Source organism: Coregonus lavaretus (assembly GCF_964263955.1).
Source record: "Coregonus lavaretus genome assembly, chromosome: 6".
Taxonomy (NCBI): Eukaryota; Metazoa; Chordata; class Actinopteri; order Salmoniformes; family Salmonidae; genus Coregonus; species Coregonus lavaretus.
In genome coordinates this window covers 58940898-58967723 of record NC_139993.1, presented here as the reverse complement: position 1 = coordinate 58967723, position 26826 = coordinate 58940898, and the positions used below count along the sequence as shown (strand labels likewise).

The following is a 26826-nucleotide window of genomic DNA, read 5'->3' as shown; positions in this document are numbered from 1 at the left end:
CTGCTGTCTTTTTCTTCTTCTATCTTGTGTTTTTTCCCGATCTGTTGCTGGCTGGTACCTTTTATTGCTCACACTACTAAGGTGCAGGTAGCTGTGTGATGCCTAGAAAGTACTATTTTCTACTGAGAAGAAAAATGTAAGAACTGCTCACAGCCTCACATTGCCTGGTCAACAGCAACTACTGTGGAAGGAATCCGTGTCTAAGGGCGCTTTCACATATTCCTTGTATGATCCGGATTCTGGAGCGGTTGGTACTCCGATCCGTGCTAAGAAACGTGTGAAACGCAAACAAACCCTGTCTGAAACAAATCCTGGACCTGTGTGAATAGCGGGTCCAATATCCAGGACCAGAGTACCAGGTATTGTGACGAGTCAGCTAGGGTTGGGCGTTATCCAGATGTTCATACCGTTTCGGTACCATATCGGGGTATACGGCATTACCAGAAGTACACACAAGGGGCGCTACAATTCAGGCAACAGGGATCTTGATCCAGGAGGGGATTGAATGTCTCTAGTCTGGGTACCAGTCTTTTTAGCTAACATTCCACTCCTTGCCGCTCCATGTCATTGCCAAAGAGACTGGCCTTTCGGCAATCTCAACGTTCAATATGCAGCTGGATTTATGGCAGAGTTGCTCATTTGTTGTTGGAAATAACATTAATATTTTCCATGAAAATGTGGAGCTTCGAAAATAGAATTAGAACAGTTGTTAGCTAGGCAAGTTGTTGTATTTTGAGGCTTAAAATCAAAGCAAAGAGGATTTGTGGTTGGAATTGCAGTGTGTATTTAGTTTGAGAATTTAGAAATGAGCTAGCAACTTTTGACTGTCAAACAAAAAACGGTTGCTTAACAACCAGAGATATCAAGATCTGTGGAGAGCGAAAAAGTGATAGAGTTCCAATATTTGGATAATCGTTGTGATTGGAAGATAGCTGGGAGGGTTATAAAATCAGGATCAACTCCTCTGTTCTCCTCGAGCTCATTGATGATGGAATGTTCATATTTGAAGATGCAGAAAGGCCAGTCTCTTTGGCAATGACAAGCAGTGGCAAGGAGTGGAATGTTAGCTAAAGAGACTGGTACTCAGGCTAGAATGTCTTGATATCTAGCCACTTAGCTAGCAAGTTAGCAAACCAAATGCAAAGCTGTTCCTGAGCTGGATATTATTTATTTGACACATCTTAAATGTCTTATTCTTATACTTAACGTATAGTTATAAGCAGTGGTGTAGCACGCAGCCCCCGGGTGCCCCCAACCCCAATTGTTATATATATTTGTAAATACCTCTGTATAAACAGTATATCACCCAAACCTAGCGTCAGCACGAGCATGGAACTTCTTGCCTGGCAGGAGGGAGGAAGAGAAGGAGAGTTAGAGTTAAATGAGACAGAGGGGAGGGGGAGAGAGACTGTCAGGCAGAGGCAGGAGAGAAATTGAGAGAGAGGAGAAAGAGAACACACTGTAAGGTTGCTCAGACTAGCGGTTAGCTAGCGTGACAGGTTGAGACAGCAACAGAGTTAGATAGCGTGACAGGTTGTGACCAGCAACAGAGTTAGTTAGCGTGACAGGTTGAGACCGCAACAGAGTTAGTTAGCGTGACAGGTTGAGACCGCAACAGAGTTAGTTAGCGTGACAGGTTGAGACAGCAACAGAGTTAGCTAGCTTGACAGGTTGAGACAGCAACAGAGTTAGCTAGCTTGACAGGTTGAGACAGCAACAGAGTTAGCTAGCTTGACAGGTTGAGACAGCAACAGAGTTAGTTAGCGTGACAGGTTGAGACAGCAACAGAGTTAGTTAGCGTGACAGGTTGAGACCGCAACAGAGTTAGTTAGCGTGACAGGTTGAGACCGCAACAGAGTTAGTTAGCGTGACAGGTTGAGACAGCAACAGAGTTAGCTAGCGTGACAGGTTGAGACCGCAACAGAGTTAGTTAGCGTGACAGGTTGAGACCAGCAACAGCATTAGCTTTAGTTTAGGAGGCAGCAACAGACATCCTCTCCTCCGTCTGTCCAAGCTGGCTGCTGGCGTACGTACGTACGTACGTGCGCGCGCGTGTGTGTTTAGAGGCTGGCTCGCAGCGCCCAGTCTCTGTGTGTGTGTGTGTGTATGAGTGACTGAGTGACAACCATGTGTGTGGAGCTTCAGGACCATGTCTGACTCTTTCTGGACTGTGCTCTCCAATTTTTCCCTGCCTGAGAGAAGCATGCTGTGCGAATCCAAGAGGTAGTTCTCGGTCTATCTGTTCTTACACCCATCTGCTTTCTCTGTATGAATCTGTAACCCCTCTCCTTTCCCCTCGTTTTCTCTCTCTCTGTTTTCTTCTCCTTTCCTTTCGGTGCGTCTCCTCCTCTCCCTCCCCCTCTCTCTCTGGTGTGTTTTCTGCTGGACTTGGTTTTAAGATGAAGGTCAGGTAACTAGATTTGCCTGTCTTGTGAGGGATAATAGGTTACATGCTGTTGCTGCTGGTGTGTGTCTGCGTGTTAGTCTGTGTATATGTGGTATTTTCAGTGTGTGACTGACTCATTTGAGTTTGAGTTGCCTCGTGATGAAAAGGTCTGAGGTTTGATCTGACAATTTTGTGTACATTTAGCTCAGTTCTATTGCTTTTTCTCTCCCTCTCTCTCCCTCTCTCTCCCTCTCTCTCTCTCTCTCTCTCTCTCTCTCTCTCCCTCTCCCCCTCTCTCTCGCTCTCTCTTCCTTTCTCTCTCTGTGAATTTAGATGTGGCTTTCAGACAGGGAAGACAGAGCTGTACTAACCAGTTTAAAGCAGCAATTTTCTCCCTCTTTTAAAAACAGTGCACTTTGTGACACACTTAATCTCTGTCTCTCTACAGTCAACAGTGTAACGCTCAGACACACTCTGGACAGACAGTTAGGCAGGGAGGGAGGGAGGAGGTAACTCTTGCGTAGCAACAGTGTTCTGTGCTGCCTAGGGGGGGAGTGAGTGGAACTGCTGGAGCAGCTAGACACTATGGATGATACTAAAGCCCGGTAGCTCTGCTGGACTATGATATGTCCACTCAAACACAGGTGGATGAGCACACACGATGGACTTCTTTTTCATTCTCTTATCTAGATAGACTGATCTTAGATATTTATTTGGCTGTGTGTCACTGTGTGTGTGTGTGTGTGTGTGTGTGTGTGTGTGTGTGTGTGTGTGTGTGTGTGTGTGTGTGTGTACGCGGGTGTGTGTGTGGACCACAGCAGTAGGGTGATTTTGTTTGAGCCACCTACGCGGCTGTTTGCTCACTGCTAGTTCCTTTATCTCTCCTGTCAGCTCTGCTGCTGCCATCGCCACTGCTGCTCTGAGTGTGTGTGACTCTAACAGGGTGACATGGCCCTGTATGTGATGGTAATTCCACAGTACATAACCCTGCCTCATTCCAGGCTATCTCAGCTAATCCTAACGCCTGTTTACATAGCAGCAACCCTGCTGCTCACCTTAACCTAGCCCCTGCGTGTTTGTATGTGTGTGTCTGGGAGTGCATGTATGATCACGTGCACATGTGTGAATGACTTAGTGATTGAGCTCTCTTGCTTGGAGTTATATGATATGGTAGATTACTGCTGTGATGTATCATAGCCCACCAAACAAAATGCCATGTTTAGTGTGTTGACAGATAGCTGTTGTGTGACAGGGACACCTGGCCTGGCTGTGTGTGTCTCTGAGTGCTGTTAGATGAGTCAGCTGGGAGTCTGTCACACTGTGTACTGTGTTGTTGCGCCGGCTCGGCTCTGAAGAGCAGCTTGAAAGATGGGGATGTGTGAGAGAGTGTTCTGGAACACTGTTCAGACCCAGTCAGTGCTGCTTTCTAAATATCACCATGAAGCTCAAACCCTCTCTCTTCTAAACCCCTCTCTCTCTTTCTCTCACTCTCTCTTCTAAACCCTCTCTCCTTATATCTCCTCCTTTATTCCTCTCTCCTCCTCTCTCTGTGGGAGCAGATGAGGTCGGTTGAATTATTCATATTCAATGGAGGGAGGGAGAGAGGAATGGAGGGAGGTAGAGCGAGAGCGACAGAGAGAGAGAGCCTCCATGTGTCCAGGCCACCTGTGTTTGTCAGTCTGTCCATCCGTCCCTCATAATGTGTCTGTACAGTGTGTTGAGCTCCCTGGGTGCGTGTCCGTACTTAGCCAGCCTGTTATTGTATTCTGGATGCTGTGCCATGATAATGTGTAGCAGTGTTACATTGTCTGTTTGAACAACCCTCTTTTTCCTCCTGATGATAGAACGATTGATTATTATGTCCTCCTCATCCCTCTCTTCCTCTTCACCATTTTGTCTGAAAAATCATTCTGGATTCTGTGAGGTATTTGTACAGTCTCAATCAATACTTGATTAAGGCTGTAGAGAACTAGATATAGATGTATCAGTCACCTCCATCCCTCAGTGCCCTGTGAGAGGTCAATCTATACTGTACAGATCAATGCTCAGATCCCCCACTGTGCTCCTATGACGCTACGCTAGCCAGACCGATCATAGACATGCTTCTGAGTGGAGCTGGAAGAAAAGGAGCGATCACTATCGCTCACTCTGCAGGTGGATAAAGAGTGTGATGAGGCTGCTGTCGATACTCTTCTGTCTGTCTCCCTGTGGCGAGAGAGAGAGAGAGCTGTGGCCATTCATCCATTCTGCAGGCTAGACCGTCTCTAAATCAATCTCCCCTACCATTGTAAAGGCGGTACTCCGCCCCCCTCTCTAACTCTGAACCCCCCCCACCCCGATAGAAACATTTTGTTAAAAATAATCTAGTTGTTAATTTGGAGGCCCTTTATAGTGGAAAGACTGCATCTGACATGCATCAGTACCAGTGATAGTGTTTCTGGTCTCTCTCTGTGTTGACTTCCTGTTAGTAGTGATGGTGATTCTGTTGTTCTCTCTCTCTCTCTCTCTCTCTGTTGACTCCCTGCTAACAGGTGTCTCTACATAATTGCAGCATTCTCGTGTTAATTGGCTCATCACATCGGCTGACTGTAATTATGTTGTTTAGCTCCTGACGTGTGGCGTCCGCCTGCCTGCCGAACCCCCGGCTAGCCTCACATGAAACTGTTTGGTGAGACAATTAGAGCGGGTAATCACTCATATGAGAAAATTATCATTTGACATTTAACATTCAAATCTCATTTCACATTTCCAATCCCTCTCTCATCTCTGTTTTGTGTGAGTGAGTGAGTGCGTGTGTGTGTGTGTGTGTGTGTGTGTGTGTGTGTGCGTGCTGTAACCAGTGGGTGCTGTTGGTATGCACCACATCCAAAGGAAGCAGCCAGGTTAGTGGAAGAATTCCCTCATGAAAAGCTGTGCGTTTGATAAGTCTCCTACCATCTGTTGAGATGCAGGCTCTGCAGTATGAGCTTAGCATGTGGTGCGGCTTTGAAGAATAAGCTGCCATGTTGTGTATGATATATATATGATTACATTTTTATAAGCCCCTTAGTCCTGTCCATGTAGATGCGCAGAGTGCGTACTAGGCGCAGCATATGCAACTGTTGATGTTCCAGGGATAAAAAGCTGTGAGCTCAAGGGGAAGACGCATCAAAGATGGGTTAATAACCTTAGGGATAAAGGCGGGGTTAGGCCGCAATGATATGCTATCATTACCTGGTGCAAACTGTGCGCTTCCAGGGTAGTGCACTTTTTACATCAGCAGATGTCACAAAGTGCTATACGGAAACCTAGCCTAAAACCCCAAACAGCAAGCAATGCAGATGTAGAAGCACAGTGACTAGGAATCACTCCCTAGAAAGGCAGAAACCTAGGAAAAAACCTAGAGAGGAACCAGGCTCTGAGGGGTGGCCAGTCCCCTTCTGGCTGTGCCGGGTGGAGATTATAACAGTACATGGCCATTAAGGCCAGATTTTTCTCCAAGATGTTCAAACGTTCATAGATGACCAGCAGGGTCAAATAATAATCACAGTGGTTGTAGAGATTGCAACAGGTCAGTTCATCAGGAGTAAATGTCACTTGGCTTTTCATAGCCAGGCATTTAGAGGTTGAAATAGCAGGTGCGGTAGAGAGAGAGAGTTGATAACAGCAGGTCTGGGACAAGGTAGCACGTCCGGTGAACAGGTCAGGGTTCCATAGCCGCAGGCAGAAGAGTGGAAACTGGAGCAGCAGCACGACCAGGTGGACTGGGGACAGCAAGGAGTCATCAGGCCAGGTAGTCCTGAGGCAGAAAGTCCCAGTGGAGAGACAGGAACCGGCCAGGCAGAGACAGCAAGGGCGGTTTGTCGCTCTAGTGCCTTTCCGTTCACCTTCGCAACTCTGGACTCAAATCATAGGACCTACTGAAAAGATGAGTCTTCAGTAAAGACTTAAAGGTCGAGACCGTGTCAGCGTCTCTCACATGGATAGACAGACCATTCCATAAAAATGGAGCTCTATAATAATAATAATAATAATAATAATAATAATATAGGAGAAAGCCCTGCCTCCAGCTGTTTGCTTAGAAATTCTAGGGACGATAAGGAGGCCTGCGTCTTGTGACCGTAGTGTACGTGTAGGTATGTACGGCAGGACCAAATCGGAGAGATAGGTAGGAGCAAGCCCATGTAATGCTTTGTAGGTTAGAAGTAAAACCTTGAAATCAGCCCTAGCCTTAACAGGAAGCACTGTAGTAATATGATCAACTTTGTTGGTTCTAGTCAAGATTCTAGCAGCCGTGTTTAGCACTAACTAAAGTTTATTTAGTGCTTTATCTGGGTAGCCGAAGAGTAGACAATTGCAGTAGTCTAATCTAGAAGTGACAAAAGCATGGATTAGCTTTTCTGCATCATTTTTGGACAAAAAGTTTCTGATTTTTGCAATGTTACGAAAATGAAAAAAAGCTGTCCTTGAAATATTCTTGATATGTTCGTCAAAAGAGAGATCAAGGTCCAGAGTAACGCCGAGGTCCTTCACAGTTTTTTTTAAAGACGACTGTACAACCATCAAGATTAATAGTCAGATCCAACAGAAGATCTCTTTGTTTCTTGGGACCTAGAACTAGCATCTCTGTTTTGTCCCCGAGTTTAAAAGTAAAACATTTTCTGCCATCCACTTCCTTATGTCTGAAACACATTCTTCCAGGGTAGGCAATTTTGGGGCTTCACCATGTTTCATCGAAATGTAGAGCTGTGTGTCGTCCGCATAGCAATGAAAGTTAACATTGTGTTTCCGAATGACATCACCAAGAGGTAAAATATATAGTGAAAACAATAGTGGTCCTAAAACGGAACCTTGTGGAACACCGAAACGTACTATTGATTTGTCAGAGGACAAACCATCCACAGAGACAAACTGATATCTTTCCGACAGATCTAAACCAGGCAAGAACTTGTCCGTGTAGACCAATTAAGGTTTCCAATCTCTCCAAAAGAATGTGGTGATCGATGGTGTCAAAAGCAGCACTAAGGTCTAGGAGCACGAGGACAGATGCAGAGCCTTGGTCTGACGCCATTAAAATATAATTTACCACCTTCACGAGTGCTGTGTCAGTGCTTTGATGGGGTCTAAAACCAGACTGAAGCGTTTCGTATACATCTTTTGTCTTCAGGAAGGCAGTGAGTTGCTTCACAACAGCTTTTTCAAAAATTGTTGAGAGGAATGGGAGATTTGATATAGGCCGATAGTTTTTTACATTTTCTGGGCCAAGGTTTGGCTTTTTCAAGAGAGGCTTTATTACTGCCACTTTTAGTGAGTTTGGTACACATCCAGTGGATAGGGAGCCATTTATTATGTTCAACATAGGAGGGCCAAGCACAGGAAGTAGCTCTTTCAGTAGTTTAGTTGGAATAGGGTCCAGTATGCAGCTTGAAGGTTTAGAGGCCATGACTATTTTCATAAATGTGTCAAGAGATATATAGGATTTAAAAACTTGAGTGTCTCCATTGATCCTAGGTCCTGGCAGTTTTGTGCAGACTCAGGACAGCTGAGCTTTGGATCCAGGGATCCAGGGACACCGCTAGGCCATCCACTTCTTCCTCCTTACCCCCTGGGTGGAGTTAGGGGCTGGCTGCCTCCTTGGGGCCATGGGTGGGAAGGGTGACTTCTTAGACCAGAGGCCCTTAGGTTCTCTGCTGCCCCTGATGGGCTGGGTGTCTGGGGATCTTGAAGGTTGAGGGGGGTCGACCTGCTGCAGCCTGGGCGAAGGTGCGGCGAGGTACACTGGGCTGTGTCTTCATGGGCAGACAAAGCTCGAGGGTTTCTCTTGATAAGCGCCTTAGGGTCTCCCGGAGCATCCAGGATCTTCAGCTTCTCACTGTCTGACACCTTGGGATATCATGAGCCCCATCACCCTTCCTGACGCCTGGCGGTGGCTTTAAGCAGATGCAGGTTGAGGTCTGTGGCAATGCATATCTCGTCCCACAAACCCAGCTCCGGCGCGACCGCTTTCTCCTCCTGTAGCTCAGCTTGGTATGCTGAGAGCAAGGAGACGGTGCTGAGAGCCCTCACCACTGTGGCAACCGACTTGTAGACCTTCTCTGTCGCAGCTGACTGGAAATGCTCATACTTGGTCGGTAAGGTGGGACCAATTGAGTTCATGGAGGACTTCTGGCTGGGGGTGTAGATGTGAAGCCACCAGGGGTTTGACGGCAAGCCCAAGCCCTTCCATGTCAACACAGTCACCGGGTTCTTGGAGTAGAAAGGTGTAACCTCCTCCAGGCATTCTGGGAAGAGGTGTAGGAATTGCCTGGCTGCCCGTTTGGCTTTGGGTAGCCTCTTACCCTCGTAGCGGGTCGTGGTGGTCTCTGCTACTGCTTTGGGCCAGGGAATCACCAGCTTGTCCGCAGAGCATTTGCATATGTCATGCAGGTCCACACCGAGAGCTGGTGGGGATGACTCCCCGCCTGCTTCTCCGGTTTTCCCAGCAGGAGGCTTGGCAGCCTGGCCTGAGGGGATGACGGAATCGTCACCTCCGTCCGATGATTCCAAAAGGAGACTGTCGGACAGGCCCAAGGGGAGAACTAGCTGGTTAGAGAGAGAGGTAGTGAACACCTCCCAGCTGGTTAGAGAGAGAGGTAGTAAACACCTCCCAGCTGGTTAGAGAGAGAGGTAGTGAACACCTCCCAGCTGGTTAGAGAGAGAGGTAGCGAACACCTCCCAGCTGGTTAGAGAGAGAGGTAGTGAACACCTCCCAGCTGGTTAGAGAGAGAGGTAGCGAACACCTCCCAGCTGGTTAGAGAGAGAGGTAGTGAACACCTCCCAGCTGGTTAGAGAGAGAGGTAGTGAACACCTCCCAGCTGGTTAGAGAGAGAGGTAGTGAACACCTCCCAGCTGGTTAGAGAGAGAGGTAGTGAACACCTCCCAGCTGGTTAGAGAGAGAGGTAGTGAACACCTCCCAGCTGGTTAGAGAGAGAGGTAGTGAACACCTCCCAGCTGGTTAGAGAGAGAGGTAGCGAACACCTCCCAGCTGGTTAGAGAGAGGTAGCTAACACAGCTTTGGCAGTGATTACAGCTGTGAGTCTTTTGGGGCAAGTCTCTAAGAGCTTTGCACACCTGGATTGTACAATATTTGCCCATGATTCTTTTAAAAATTCTTCAAGCTCTGTCAAGTTGGATGTTGATCATCGCTAGAAAGCCATTTTCAAGTCTTGCCATAGATTTTCAAGCTGATTTAAGTCAAAACTGTAACCAGGCCTCTCAGGAACATTCAATGTTGTCTTGGTAAGCAATTCCAGTTTAGATTTGGCCTTGTGTTTTAGGTTATTGTCCTGCTGAAAGGTGAATTCGTCCCCCAGTGTCTGTTTGAAAGAAGACTGAAGCAGATTTTCCTCTAGGATTTCTCCTGTGCTTAGCTGTATGACAAGCATACGCATAACATGATGCAGCCACCACCATGATTGAAAATATGAAGAGTGGTACTCAGTGATGTTTTATGTTGGATTTGCCCATTTCCTGCGCTTTGTATTATGACAAAAAGTGTATTTCTTTGGCTTTTTGTTTTCAGTATTACTTACAGTGGGGAAAAAAAGTATTTAGTCAGCCACCAATTGTGCAAGTTCTCCCACTTAAAAAGATGAGAGAGGCCTGTAATTTTCATCATAGGTACACGTCAACTATGACAGACAAAATTAGAAGAAAAAAAATCCAGAAAATTACATTGTAGGATTTTTTATGAATTTATTTGCAAATTATGGTGGAAAATAAGTATTTGGTCAATAACAAAAGTTTCTCAATACTTTGTTATATACCCTTTGTTGGCAATGACACAGGTCAAACGTTTTCTGTAAGTCTTCACAAGGTTTTCACACACTGTTGCTGGTATTTTGGCCCATTCCTCCATGCAGATCTCCTCTAGAGCAGTGATGTTTTGGGGCTGTCGCTGGGCAACACAGACTATCAACTCCCTCCAAAGATTTTCTATGGGGTTGAGATCTGGAGACTGGCTAGGCCACTCCAGGACCTTGAAATGCTTCTTACGAAGCCACTCCATCGTTGCCCGGGCGGTGTGTTTGGGATCATTGTCATGCTGAAAGACCCAGCCACATTTCATCTTCAATGCCCTTGCTGATGGAAGGAGGTTTTCACTCAAAATCTCACGATACATGGCCCCATTCATTCTTTCCTTTACATTGATCAGTCGTCCTGGTCCCTTTGCAGAAAAACAGCCCCAAAGCATGATGTTTCCACCCCCATGCTTCACAGTAGGTATGGTGTTCTTTGGATGCAACTCAGCATTCTTTGTCCTCCAAACACGACGAGTTGAGTTTTTACCAAAAAGTTATATTTTGGTTTCATCTGACCATATGACATTCTCCCAATCCTCTTCTGGATCATCCAAATGCACTCTAGCAAACTTCAGACGGGCCTGGACATGTATTGGCTTAAGCAGGGGGACACGTCTGGCACTGCAGGATTTGAGTCCCTGGCAGCGTAGTGTGTTACTGATGGTAGGTTTTGTTACTTTGGTCCCAGCTCTCTGCAGGTCATTCACTAGGTCTCCCCGTGTGGTTCTGGGATTTTTGCTCACCGTTCTTGTGATCATTTTGACCCCACGGGGTGAGATCTTGCGTGGAGCCCCAGATCGAGAGAGATTATCAGTGGTCTTGTATGTCTTCCATTTCCTAATAATTGCTCCCACAGTTGATTTCTTCAAACCAAGCTGCTTACCTATTGCAGATTCAGTCTTCCCAGCCTGGTGCAGGTCTACAATTTTGTTTCTGGTGTCCTTTGACAGCTCTTTGGTCTTGGCCATAGTGGAGTTTGGAGTGTGACTGTTCGAGGTTGTGGACAGGTGTCTTTTATACTGATAACAAGTTCAAACAGGTGCCATTAATACAGGTAACGAGTGGAGGACAGAGGAGCCTCTTAAAGAAGAAGTTACAGGTCTGTGAGAGCCAGAAATCTTGCTTGTTTGTAGGTGACCAAATACTTATTTTCCACCATAATTTGCAAATAAATTCATTAAAAATCCTACAATGTGATTTTCTGGAATTTTTTTTCTCAATTTGTCTGTCATAGTTGACGTGTACCTATGATGAAAATTACAGGCCTCTCATCTTTTTAAGTGGGAGAACTTGCACAATTGGTGGCTGACTAAATACTTTTTTTCCCCACTGTAAGTGCCTTGTTGCAAACAGGATGCATGTTTTGGAGTATTTTTTATTCTGTATAGGCTTCCTTCTTTTCTCTCTGTCATTTAGGTCAATGTTGTTGATCCATCCTCAGTTTTCTCATATCACAACCATTAAACTTTATTACTGTTTTAAAAACAACATTGGCCTCATAGTGAAATCCCTGAGCAGTTTCCTTCAATGCGGCAACTGAGTTAGGAAGGATGCCTGTATCTTTGTAGTGACTGGGTGTATTAATACACCATCCAAAGCCTAATTAATAACTTCACCATGATCAAAGGGATATTCAGCATCTGCTTTTGTTATTTTTACACATCTACCAGTCGGTGCCTTCTTTGCGAGGCATTGAAAAACCTCCCTGGTCTTTGTGCTTGAATCTGTGCTTGAAATGTACTACTCGATGGAGGGACCTTACAGATAATTGTATGTGTGGGGTACAGAGATGTGGTAGTCATTCAAAAATCATGTTAACCACTATTATTGAACATATTATGAGCCCATGGAACTTATTATGTGATTTCTTAAAGACATTTTTACTCCTGAACTTATTTAGGCTTGCCATAACAAAGGGGTTGAATACTTATTGACTAAAGACAGAAATGTTATACCAAAAAAAAATCCACTTTGACATAATGGGGTATTGTGTGTAGGCCAGTGACACACAATCTCAATTTAATCAAATTTAAATTCAGGCTGTAACACAACAAAATGTGGAAAAAGTCAAGGGGTGTGAATACTTTCTGAAGCAACTGTAGGCATTGTAGGTGTATTAGCAGTAGCTGGATGGTCCCACCACAGAGCTGGCAGGTAATTCAGCTATTCTGCTCCTCATCAGGGGAGAGACACTTACTTACTGCCTCATGAATTCTACATCCCCACCTGATAAAATAAATGTTCCTTTCATCAAACATACTTAAAGCCTCTGGTAGCTGGCTCGGGTGTGTGCATGTTAGCGAAAGAGATAGAGAGAGAGATGGAAAGAAAGAAATGAAGAGATTAAGTTATTGGGTTGAGCTGAGACATGGGCTTTCAAACCCTCAGAAAACCTTAATAGAACCGATTTGGACTGAGAGAAGTGAACCCAGTATGACATGGTAATAGGGTGTTGGTCCCTTTCAGACCATTTTTACTAACTCAGTGTGGTTCGCTTAATTTTTTGTGCTGTGTGAGAACTACAAAGGAACTCAGACCCCTCAAAAGAGTCCCCGAAGCGAACCGAACTGGGACTATCTCGAGAGGCGGTCTGTGTTCGGTTCGCTTGAATTCCGTGGTCCGGTTCCCTTTTTTTAGCGCAATGTGAATGCAAAGCTTCCCAGGTTCGCTTGTCATTATTCCCGCACCACACACTAGACTACTACAACACCGTTTCCCCTGCCATAACCCCCCCCCATTGGTGCCACAAAAAAGATGATGATGTTGTGCAGGTATGAGGGGAAAAAATGGTGTTGTTTTTGGATATTGATTAGTGATTGTCAAGGATGCACAGAAATTCCGAAATGTGTGGAGTTTTTAGTTCAGATTATTTGTTTGCAATATTTGATCTATAGGCTAAGAGAAGCTTCATAAGATGTGTATTGATTGTGGGATTTGAATAGTGTGAGAAGACAACCTATTTGGTGAGAATCACAACATAGGGTACAAAATCTATTCTAGCGCTTAAAGGGGCAGTAGCCTACCTTGGGTGGACAATTTTCAATTACAGCATTATTTATTCTGCAGTTATTCTATTGCTATTTTTTCTGTTAGCAATACAATTTACATGTTAATTCTGATTACAATTATAATGTCTCATATTTTAAATGTAAGTAGGTGTATCTAACTGTCCGATAACACATTCTGATTGAATGGCTTGTCCTGCACTTTGTAAAAACCCAGAGTGCATGTTGGAAAATAATCTTGGTTCCTTTCTAAACATAGAAATGTGAACGCAAAGAGGACTCAGTCCACAAAATAGGTGAAGTGAACTGGCAAAAGAGTTGAGTCCTCATTCAAAGGCAAGGGCAGTGTGAACACAAGGAGAATTGAGTTATTTGGTTATTTTTCTTTACCCCAGTTCACTTTAAAGAGGACTGAGATCGGTTCTTTTAAAGAGGACTATATGTAAAAACACCCTTAGACATGGTGAGAAGAGAAGCAGTTGCTATCTGGATGACTGTAATTAGAGCTCGGCGATCATTTCATGCTCCTGCCTGCCTGCCTTCACACAGCTGCTATCTAACCATTACTATGTCAATGTACCAAGGCCTTACTGGGGCTAGTTGTTGTTGATTTGATTTAGTCCTGTTTTTCTCTCCACTAGACAGGATGTTGTTAAATACAGGATGTGAGATGAAGAGTGGTGGAGTGGAGTGAGTGTTTCTCTAGTCTCTCTCCTACCCCTCTCCTTTCACACTCTTTCACTCCTCCTTCCCTTATTAAACCCTACCTGTCCACCTCCTCTCCATCTCTACATCCTACTGTACCCTCTCTCCATCTCTCCACCCCTACCTCTCTCCATCTCTCCATCCCTACCTCAGTTGACAGAGTGCCAGCTATATGCTGCTAGGTTTCTGCAGTGATGGCTGGATTTTACCACTCCTCTCCTCCATCCTCCTCCCATCTCCTCTCTTCTCCTTCATCTTCCTCTTTTCTCCTTCTCCTCTCCTCTCTTCCTCCCCTCCCTCTCCTCCTCATCTCTCCTCTACAGACTCTCTGCTGTGAGAGAGACATCCATTATGCAGAGCTGACTGATGGCAGTGTTAGTTTGCTGTGTGTGTGTGGACCTGTTTTGTGTCTTACTGCAATTAGCTTACTGGCTTATTACACACACTCATGAAACCACAGCACAACAGTTAGGTGTTCCGCCTTGATTAAGAACGTGGCTCCAACCTTGTGGCTAGAAGCACAGATCTACAATCAGACCTCTCCTGGCCTGAGCTCTCAATGGTGTTGCTGTTCTAGTTGCTATGTTTCTATGTTGTTTCCTCTGGGTGGACTGTGAAGGGCACAGTCAAATTTCTCGGATCAGTGAGCAGCACAATGTGTAAATCTCTGCTCACAAACTCACACACCATCCAGGCGTACGTACACACATACTAGGGTTGGGTGGTATCCAGATTTTCATACTTTTTGTTTTTTTGACGGTATTGAAAATCATACCGTCGGTATTTTCGAAATATCCCGGTATACCGCCTAAGCCTAACACACACTCACACACCATCCCCACGGACGGACGGACGGACGGACGGACACACACACCATCCTTTCTCCATCTCTCTCTCTCACTTACCCTCCTTGGTCAGTCACCTCACGTAAACCCAATGTAGTGTGCAGGTCTGAGCAGTGGGCAGTGAGTACTATACAGCTGTGCTGAGTGAGTGAGTGAGTGAGTGAGTGAGTGAGTGTGAGAGACACTCTGGGGTCAGCTGGGATGCTGTCATGAAGGGTGTGTGTGTGGAGCTGCTACACTGTTCCTTTAACCTGGTCTACTAACCTGATTGGAGTGAGGAGTCTTAATAAAGCCACTTATTCTTTGTTCTGTGGCCACTGAAAGACGGGGTGGTGTTGAGGGAATGGTATGTAGATGGAACACATTATGGGAACGATAGTGTTGTTCAACTGGCTCCAGATGTATTGGGAATCTGTGCCCTGTTCAGAGCAAACTCCCTATTGGCCATCCAATTGAATGAAATGTAGTTCCTCGGTGAGGGTGTGTGGTGTTGTCATTTTTAAGTGTGTGTCTCTTCTCTCCCCAGCTGTCGGACAAGTAACAGGAAGAGCCTGATTGTGACGTCCAGTACCTCTCCTACACTACCCAGACCACACTCACCACTACATGGACACCCAGGTAAGACCAGACACACCAACACACCCACACACACACTCACTCACCCACACACACACTCACTCATTAATTCACTCACACACTGCTTTATTTTAGTGACATTTCAGGACTTTTGGGGGAGTAAAATTTTTGACCATTAATAATCCTATTTTCCTTAACCCTAACCCCAAAAACCGTAGCCCTAACCTTAACCCCAAAACCATAAACCTAACCCTTAAAGTGGAACTGACAGCATTTTAGCAACATTACATTTTATTCAAATCTGTTCATAAACACCCCCAGGAAGAATTTTCTGATAAGCGAGCACTTAGATAAAGTCATTTTCACGTTTTCATAATTTCATAGAATGTTTGGGAAGGCATTTGTGAAAATTCAGTGTGGGAAAGAGGCTGTGCGTTTGGACAAATAATAGACACTGCAGTAAATATAACCAAATGAAAACATCTGTACTTTCCAGCAATGGAGTCTACATAGACCGGTATGCCATAGCCAATCAGAGCTACAGTAGGCCAATATGCAAATAAGCCATATGCCACACGGGTCTGCCATCATTCACTTTGAACTGGACTGTGTGTTTATAGGCAGTAGCAACAACGCGACTTTAGATCATTAGAACGCATTTGCTAAAAACCACAAAATACAAGTGAATGGATTTCTGCAAATATACAGTGTATTCGGAAAGTATTCAAACCCCTTGAATTTTTCCACATTTTGTTACGTTACAGCCTTATTCTAAAATTGATTAAATTGCTTTTTTTCTCTCGTCAATCTACACACAATACCCCATAATGACAAAGCAAAAACAGGTTTTAAGAAATTTGAGCAAACAAGCTTGGCACACCTGTATTTGGGGAGTTGCGCTGTAAATACCACGGGAGTCTTACATTTGGGATCTTCACAATCCTTTTGATCAAACAACCATGAAAAGGTAGGCTCTCTCTCCCTCAGTTGCCTATGCACATCAACAACAACAAGATCAACAACTAATGCTAGCCAGAGCGAGATTAACTAAAATCTAACGACGGAACATTAGATAAACCCTCTAAAACTTTTTCAGCTAGTTGGCCGTCATAATTGCACTGATAAACGATGGGGAATAGTAGCCTGCTCGTCCTTTTGCAGCTTGCCTGCAAATGCATGGTTGTCCCAACACACGTTTTGACAACTGAATGGGAACTTGCCTGCCTGCTCGCCCATTTGATCGATGCCAAATACATTTCATTGACAACTAAGAGATATGCTAACTGTGGATAACAGTTGTTCAAGTTCAGCCATAGCTAGCTAGCTAGCAAATCAATTCACATTTCTTGCTAGCTAACCAAATGACACCTGTAGCATCTCTAGCTGTAGCCAACGAAAAACGATATGAGGGGGAAAAGTCTGTCACTCACCCACTCCTGCATTGACACGACATCCTCCCAGCAGCTAGCTAGCGAGCTTGTTAACGTTAGGCTACGTGTTTTTAGCTTGCTAAATAAATAGCAAGCTACATAAATAGATACGCTAGCCCAGGGGTGCCAAACTCAATCAGCGCACGGACCATATTGAAAAAACACAACCAATTCACGAGCCAGACAATATTCTTTTTTTTCTTTCTTTTTTTTCCCGTGCATCTGTGATCCAAACTGGCCATTGTTTTATTTGTTAAAATATGGCCCTTTATAATGTACACGTATGTACATAGGATGCTATATATAGCATTTTTACATATTAACACAAAAGAGATACATTTATATTTGCAACCCTAATCAAAAAGTATGTAATAACTCCAAATAACGAAAACGTAGCTATAGGTAAACTTAAAACATGTTTTTCTTTTTTTTACACTGCATGGATCACCGGTGCGGTAGAGTGCAGCATTGCTGTATGGTGCACTCAACATGTTGCTATTGTAGTTGAGTAGCCAACCTAGGCTACTGCTCAAATGTTGCTGTAATAGGCCTGCCTACATTTTTCTCTTTTGCATGGTGTTTCGTTGCAGGTTTTGGTTTTTGGTTATTAATTGTCAAGCTTTAAAAACCGAAGCCAGACAGCAACACGTTAGTACCCTAGCTAGGACTGTGGCGTGTGTCTGTACACTTTCCCTCCGCTGCGCGATGTAAACGAGACACACGAAAGCGGCGTAATTGAAGTTGAATTGACCGATGCGAGCGCGCATCAGGCTGTCATTTTATAAAGTACAGTAGATGACTCAGCTGTTGACTCATTTCTACTGGCTTGTGTGTCCTATTCAACCCGCAGGCCTTGTGTTTGACACGCTAGCCCTATTAGCCACGTTATGACTGACTTGTGACGATTGCCCTTGCTAGTTTGATTTTATTGACATTCCCAGCCTTAGTTACAGTTGTCCGTTTTTGTTCAAAATATTGAGTTATTGAAACTGAAACATCCCAAATGGGTTTTGGCAGCAAACAATGTAGCAGACCAGCTGTGATTTACAACCTGATAGCAATATTTTTTGGACTACCAAGACATTTATTGGTGATTTATATGAATCATGCATTGAACTGCATCCATCTGTTCTGCCAACAATGCCTTACTGTACATCAAGTAGAACCTATTTTTAAAACCTCTTATAAAGTTGGTTTTGAAGCATAAACTGGCAATTTTATATTTTTGACTGATATTATAATTGTCTATTTGTTTCATTTCTGCAAAGTAGTTCAAATGCAGTCAGTTCCACTTCAAGCTCAAAATAGCATTGGAACAAATTCAGGACATGAAAAAAGTCCTGACTTTTCAAAAAAAAACTTTGTTTTCCTGCCGTTGTCAGGACATTCGGGTAAATTGTTGGGGCATTGGGGTCCCGATAAGGTAGGAAAACAAGGACACACGAACACTCACTCACTTACACACACACAATGGATCCGAACACTCACTCACTTACACACACACAATGGATCCGAACACTCACTCACTTACACACACACAATGGATCCGAACACTCACTCACTTACACACACACAATGGATCCGAACACTCACTCACTTACACACACACAATGGATCCGAACACTCACTCACTTACACACACACAATGGATCCGAACACTCACTCACTTACACACACACAATGGATCCGAACACTCACTCACTTACACACACACAATGGATCCGAACACTCACTCACTTACACACACACAATGGATCCGAACACTCACTCACTTACACACACACAATGGATCCGAACACTCACTCACTTACACACACACAATGGATCCGACGAACCCTCATCAAACGTGTGTAGCCTTTCTCTAGTCTTAGCTAAAGTTGATATTTTCCGAGCCCATCCACTGCAGTTCATCACAGCATGCCGTTTCTATAAGGGGGTTTTGCAGCAGAAAACTCCACGTGGTCTCCCAGAAATATAGTATCACATACGACCCAATTAGGAACTGAGAATGCACACAGAGCTCTGCACAGTCAGGGACTAGAAGCTCTGTTGTTCTGTGACATTAGTGTGTGTCGTCTGTCTGTGCATGAGTGCAGAGAGCCGGAACCACTGCATGTGGAGACAACCGTTTCATGACATGGCAAGGTGCCAACACAGCATGGATCCACTCAGCAAGCCACACATACAGAGTACTCATACCATACAGAGTACTCATACAATACAGAGTACTCACACCATACAGAGTACTCACACCATACAGAGTACTCACACCATACAGAGTACTCACACCATACATACAGAGTACTCACACCATACATACAGAGTACTCACACCATACATACAGAGTACTCACACCATACATACAGAGTACTCACACCATACAGAGTAATTTGTATTTATTAAGGATCCCCACAGCAGCTACTCTTCCTGGGGTCCTGCAACATTAAGGCAGTTATATACAATTTAAAATATTACATGACATTATATTTCATAACACTTTAACCAATACATTTAGTGTGTTCCCTCAGGCCACTACTCCACTATCACAAATGTACAATACAACATCCATGTGTATGTGTGTGTAGAGTGAGTGTCTGTATGTATGTGTGTATTTACCTGTGTGTGTGTCTCTTCACAGTCCCCGCTGTTCCACAAGGTGTATTTTTACCTGTTTTTTGAATCTGATTCTACTGCTTGCATCAGTTACCTGATGTAGAATAGAGTTCCATGTAGTCATGGCTCTATGTAGTACTGTGCGCCTCCCATAGTCTGTTCTGGACTTGGGGACTGTGAAGAGACCTCTGGTGGCATGTCTCGTCAACACCTCTCACAAAAACAAGCAGTGATGAAGTCAGTCTCTTTTCCACTCTGAGCCAGGAGACACTGACATGTATGTCATCAATGTTCGCTCTCCGTGTACTTTTAAGGGCCAGCCGTGCTGCCCAGTTCTGAGCCAACTGCAATTTTCCCAAGTCCCTCTTTGTGGCACCTGACCACACTACTGAACAGTAGTCTAGGTGCGACAAAACTAGGGCCTGTAGGACCTGCCTTATTGATAGTGTTGTTAAGAAGGCAGAGCAGTGCTTAATTATGGACATACTTCTCCCCATCTTAGCTACTGTTGTATCAATATGCTTTGACCATGACAGTCTACAATCCAGGGTTACTCCAAGCAGTTTAGTCACCTCAACTTGCTCAATTTCCACATTATTCATTACGAGATGTACAGTGAGGGAAAAAAGTATTTGATCCCCTGCTGATTTTGTACATTTGCCCACTGACAAAGAAATGATCAGTCTATACTTTTAATGGTAGGTTTATTTGAACAGTAAGAGACAGAATAACAACAAAAAAATCCAGAAAAACGCAAGGATGTCAGGGACAAGATTGTAGACCTACACAAGGCTGGAATGGGCTACAAGACCATCGCCAAGCAGCTTGGTGAGAAGGTGACAACAGTTGGTGTGATTATTCGCAAATGGAAGAAACACAAAAGTACTGTCAATCTCCCTCGGCCTGGGGCTCCATGCAAGATCTCACCTCGTGGAGTTGCAATGATCATGAGAATGGTGAGGAATCAGCCCAGAACTACACGGGAGGATCTTGTCAATGATCTCAAGGCAGCTGGGACCATTGTCACCAAGAAAACAATTGGTAACACACTACGCCGTGAAGGACTGAAATCCTGCAGCGCCCGCAAGGTCCCCCTGCTCAAGAAAGCACATATACAGGCCCGTCTGAAGTTTCCCAATGAACATCTGAATGATTCAGAGGAGAACTGGGTGAAGGTGTTGTGGTCAGATGAGACCAAAATGGAGCTCTTTGGCATCAACTCAACTCGCCGTGTTTGGAGGAGGAGGAATGCTGCCTATGACCCCAAGAACACCATCCCCACCGTCAAACATGGAGGTGGAAACATTATGCTTTGGGGGTGTTTTTCTGCTAAGGGGACAGGACAACTTCACAGCATCAAAGGGACGATGGACGGGGCCATGTACCGTCAAATCTTGGGTGAGAACCTCCTTCCCTCAGCCAGGGCATTGAAAATGGGTCGTGGATGGGTATTCCAGCATGACAATGACCCAAAACACACGGCCAAGGCAACAAAGGAGTGGCTCAAGAAGAAGCACATTAAGGTCCTGGAGTGGCCTAGCCAGTCTCCAGACCTTAGTCCCATAGAAAATCTATGGAGGGAGCTGAAGGTTCAAGTTCCCAAACGTCAGCCTCGAAACCTTAATGACTTGGAGAAGATCTGCAAAGAGGAGTGGGACAAAATCCCTCCTGAGATGTGTGCAAACCTGGTGGCCAACTACAAGAAACGTCTGACCTCTGTGATTGCCAACAAGGGTTTTGCCACCAAGTACTAAGTCATGTTTTGCAGAGGGGTCAAATACTTATTTCCCTCATTAAAATGCAAATCAATTTATAACATTTTTTACATGCGTTTTTCTGGATTTTTGTTGTTGTTATTCTGTCTCTCACTGTTCAAATAAACCTACCATTAAAATGATAGACTGATCATGTCTTTGTCAGTGGGCAAACGTACAAAATCAGCAGGGGATCAAATACTTTTTTCCCTCACTGTAGTTGAGGTTTAGGATATAGTGAATGATTTGACCCAAATACAAATAAATTATTTTGGAAATATTCAGGAATAACTTATTCCTTGCCACCCGTTCCGATACTAACTGCAACTCTTTGTTAAGTGTTGCAGTTATTTCAGTTGCTGTAGTAGCTGACGTGTATAGCCTGTCAATCACACACACACACACAAAGGCTGGAAGTGTTGTCTCTTGGCTCAAGAGGCTCTCTGATCACAGCACTCTGAGACAAGATGTTGTTGTGTAACTTTCCTGTGTCACGATGCTGCTCTTAGCCACACACAAACACACACATAAAAGAGATGCGTTGTCCCAGAAAACCAGATAATGCTTTGTAAAAGCCTCTGTCACCATAGTGGCTCCAGACTCTAATCACATTCACTACTTATCTCCCCCCGGGTGGGGCTCTTATGAACGGAGTTCTGAAGAGAGAGGGGGGGGGGGAACAGAGAGGAAATATAGAGAGAGAGAGCACATATAGGGACAGAGACACTGAAGAGGAGAGGGACACCAGCACACAGGGACAATAGGGAGTGACGCCAATGGAGAGCTTAAGAATGCAGAAAAGAGAGAGAGAGAAACACTGAGACACGAGGAGAAAGCAGATAAGAGGGAGAGAGAGGCGGACTGCTCTCAGCTTCTCTTCCTACTGATGGTTTTGTGGCTGCTGGGAAATGGCAGGTCGTGAGCAGCATCCATAATCAACACAGTGGTATTTCCCTCCCTCTCTATATATTTCTCTCTCTCTCTGTGCCCTTCAGTCGACTGTTTCTGCCCAGAAAGATGCTGTGGCTATTATTTCCATGGCAACAGACCTAGTACCAGTCTCAGTCTCTGCCCCATCTGTCTGCCCCTCTGCCATACCAGCTGTGTGCCAACCTGGGGGAACATTAACAGCTAACTAACTAAAACACAATTAAGATCATAATCAACGAAATTCCCCCAAAACCAGTTATACCTTCCTTAAACAAGTCTAAGGTTTTACATATGAGAGACATTTGTAATATACTGAAATTAGCCAATTGCTGCAAAAGTCCATCTTGAATAGCTGAAGGCTTCATAAAAGTGTGATAGCTTTGAGAGATCAGTAGTGTTATTTTGTGCTGCTGCTGCCTTCATTTCTCAGAACAAGAATAGACTGACGAGTTCCAGAAGAAAGTTCTTTGTTTCTGGCCATTTTGAGCCTGTAATCGAACCCACAATTGCTGATGCTCCAGATACTCAACTAGTCTCAAGAAGTCCAGTTTTATTGCTACTTTAATTAGCACAACAGTTTTCAGCTGTGCTAACATCATTGCAAAAGGGATTTCTAATGATCAATTAGCCTTTTAAAATGATAAACTTGGATTAGCAAACACAACATGTCATGCTAATGATGTAAATATCATTGGAACACAGGACTGTTGGTTGCTGATAATGGGCCTCTGTACGCCTATGTAGATATTCCATAAAAAGTCAGCCGTTTCCAGCCACAATAGCAATTTACAACATTAACAATGTATCCACTGTATTTCTGATCAATTTGATATTATATAATGGACAAAAAAATTGCTTTTCTTTCGAAAACAAAGACATTTCTAAGTGACCCCAAACTTTTGAACGGTAGTGTAGTTGTGGTCCTACTGTTAGTTGTGTGATGCTGTCTGGCTGGCAGAGTTTTAAAGGAGTGTTCTGATACCTCACCACTCACTCTGTGTGGAGGAGAGGGGTTCTGACTCAGAAAGATTCATTAATACACTCCTCTACTAAGAGAGACAGTTACTGCTAATGAGAGTTAAAGCCCTGTCAATCATCCCAAAAAACTGTTTATGTTCACACAGCTCAAATGTTCACTTTCTTCCACATACAGACCTATTGGAGTGTGTTGCTCTTCTCCCCTCATTCAGTCAGTCCCGATAGCTGATAGTCAGCCAGGTAGTCAGTCAGTCCCGATAGCTGATAGTCAGCCAGTTAGTCAGTTCCTATAGCTGATAGTCAGCCAGGTAGTCAGCCAGGTAGTCAGTTCCTATAGCTGATAGTCAGCCAGGTAGTCAGCCAGTTAGTCAGTTCCTATAGCTGATAGTCAGCCAGGTAGTCAGCCAGTTAGTCAGTTCCTATAGCTGATAGTCAGCCAGGTAGTCAGCCAGTTAGTCAGTTCCTATAGCTGATAGTCAGCCAGGTAGTCAGCCAGGTAGTCAGTCAGTCCCTATAGCTGATAGTCAGTCAGTCCCTATAGCTGAGAGTCAATCAGTCGGTCAGTCCCTATAGCTGATAGTCAATCAGTCAGTCAGTCCCTATAGCTGATAGTCAATCAGTCAGTCAGTCCCTATAGCTGATAGTCAATCAGTCAGTCAGTCCCTATAGCTGATAGTTAATCAGTCAGTCAGTCCCTATAGCTGATAGTCAATCAGTCAGTCAGTCCCTATAGCTGATAGTCAGTCAGTCAGTCAGTCAGTCCCTATAGCTGATAGTCAATCAGTCAGTCCCTATAGCTGATAGTCAATCAGTCAGTCAGTCCCTATAGCTGATAGTCAATCAGTCAGTCAGTCCCTATAGCTGATAGTTAATCAGTCAGTCAGTCCCTATAGCTGATATTCAATCAGTCAGTCAGTCCCTACAGCTGATAGTTAATCAGTCAGGCAGTCCCTATAGCTGATAGTCAATCAGTCAGTCAGTCCCTATAGCTGATAGTCAATCAGTCAGTGAGTCCCTATAGCTGATAGTCAATCAGTCAGTGAGTCCCTATAGCTGATAGTCAATCAGTAAGTCAGTCCCTGTAGATCAGGGGTGGGCAAACCTTTTGGCTCAAGGGCCACATAGAGTTTTTGAAACCAAGTGAAGGGCCACATACTATATGCGTGACAAAACATGTTAAGCCTTTATTCATTTTCACATTGACACGCAACTACTAGTGTACTGTAGGTGTACATATGCTTGCAGAACAATTCTACCCTTGTACCATCTCTACTCTTGTTTTTTGTGAACAAATTTTTTACAATATGTTCACAAAATTGATATAATTTATAACATCATATACACAGTCAAACACACACACACAGATCCTGCATCTCTACCCTTGTGAAGTACAATCAAACTGACAGTCACAATATGCTAACTTAAAAATATATATTATATGACTGGAGACATGGAAAATGTAACAGCAGCTATTCTAAAATTTGAGTGAAACATATGGTAAGAACATCCGTTTCATTTGGAATGGTCTGTTTTTTAAAGCATATTAAGGAACAATTCTAATCTCCATTGTGAGCCATATTTACAGTTATCCAATCACCTCAGTCCAAATCTGACTGATTTGTTATTACCTGTATCCAAGTGCATTGCTGGATAGTTCTCACTGCATAACCATCACCATGAAAAAGCATAATCCTTGCCTACCACAGTCACGGTTATTCAAGTCTTAATGTGAACAATGGGTCTGCTCACCTCTCTTGGCAAGGGCATCAAAGTCTGCTGTCATCTTTGATGTAGAGATTCTCAGAACAGCTGACAAGTGGTCATTTGTTAAATTTGACCTGTGATGGGATTTGTTGTAATTTATGACTGAGAACGTTTGTTCACACACATATATATGGGGCTGAAAAAAACAAGGATCCTTTGTGATCTTTTTAGTAGGCCAATGCTTGAAAAATGACGATTGAGATTACATTCCTTAAAAATGGCAACACTTTCTTGGCCATATGTCAAATATTAGTAAAAAAGTATTTTACTGTCCATTCTTCTTTAAACACACGACATTCAGAGTCCACTTTTCTCATTTTCCCAGCACTCATTTTTCTCTGAACAATTGTAATTTTGAGAGTGAAAAACAAAACATAATAAAGCAGGAAAAATAAAACAGAAAACATCCCAGATTTTATAGGGACCCCTTAGTTGTTTATTAACCATTATTTTACCAGTTATATTGACAGAACACATAGTGCACTACTTTCTCTTGTACACTAAGGACCCGGGGAAGAGTTGCAGGGGAGAGGAGAAGAAGTTCCTATTTGAAAGCTAGGGAAAATATTATAGCTCGTGACATGTTTCATTTTTAAAAGTAGCTCTCATGCTAGAAAAGGTTATTTAGTCAGCCACCAATTGTGCAAATTCTCCCACTTAAAAAGATGAGAGAGGCCTGTAATTTTCATCATAGGTACACTATGACAGACAAATTGAGAAAAAAAATCCAGAAAATCACATTGTAGGATTTTTTATGAATTTATTTGCAAATTATGGTGGAAAATAAGTGGTCACCTACAAACAAGCAAGATTTCTGTCTCTCACAGACCTGTAACTTCTTCTTTAAGAGGCTCCTCTGTCCTCCACTCGTTACCTGTATTAATGGCACCTGTTTGAACTTGTAATCAGTATAAAAGACAACTGTCCACAACCTCAAACAGTCACACTCCAAACTCCACTATGGCCAAGACCAAAGAGCTGTCAAAGGACACCAGAAACAAAATTGTAGACCTGCACCAGGCTGGGAAGACTGAATCTGCAATAGGTAAGCAGCTTGGTTTGAAGAAATCAACTGTAGGAGCAATTATTAGGAAATGGAAGACATACAAGACCACTGATAATCTCCCTCGATCTGGGGCTCCACGCAAGAGCTCACCCCGTGGGGTCAAAATGATCACAAGAACGGTGAGCAAAAATCCCAGAACCACACGGGGGGACCTAGTGAATGACCTGCAGAGAGCTGGGACCAAAGTAACAAAGCCTACCATCAGTAACACACACTACGCCGCCAGGGACTCAAATCCTGCAGTGCAAGACGTGTCCCCCTGCTTAAGCCAGTACATGTCCAGGCCCGTCTGAAGTTTGCTAGAGTGCATTTGGATGATCCAGAAGAGGATTGGGAGAATGTCATATGGTCAGATGAAACCAAAATATAACTTTTTGGTAAAAACTCAACTCGTCGTGTTTGGAGGACAAAGAATGCTGAGTTGCATCCAAAGAACACCATACCTACTGTGAAGCATGGGGGTGGAAACATCATGCTTTGGGGCTGTTTTTCTGCAAAGGGACCAGGACGACTGATCTGTGTAAAGGAAAGAATGAATGGGGCCATGTATCGTGAGATTTTGAGTGAAAACCTCCTTCCATCAGCAAGGGCATTGAAGATGAAACGTGGCTGGGTCTTTCAGCATGACAATGATCCCAAACACACCGCCCGGGCAACGAAGGAGTGGCTTCGTAAGAAGCATTTCAAGGTCCTGGAGTGGCCTAGCCAGTCTCCAGATCTCAACCCCATAGAAAATCTTTGGAGGGAGTTGAAAGTCTGTGTTGCCCAGCGACAGCCCCAAAACATCACTGCTCTAGAGGAGATCTGCATGGAGGTATGGGCCAAAATACCAGCAACAGTGTGTGAAAACCTTGTGAAGACTTACAGAAAACGTTTGACCTGTGTCATTGCCAACAAAGGGTATATAACAAAGTATTGAGAAACTTTTGTTATTGACCAAATACTTATTCTCCA

The 26826-nt window shown here is 44.0% G+C and overlaps 1 protein-coding gene across 1 annotated transcript in view; it reads left to right on the top strand.

The window, feature by feature from the left end:
• LOC311130287 (microtubule-associated serine/threonine-protein kinase 2-like) overlaps nt 1-26826 on the top strand; it is a 283934-nt gene that overhangs the window by 206002 nt on the left and 51106 nt on the right. The window contains exon 5 of the mRNA XM_084163019.1: nt 15288-15379. Within this exon, the coding sequence (XP_084019145.1) occupies nt 15288-15379 (92 nt within the window). The remainder of the gene's footprint in view (nt 1-15287; nt 15380-26826) is intronic.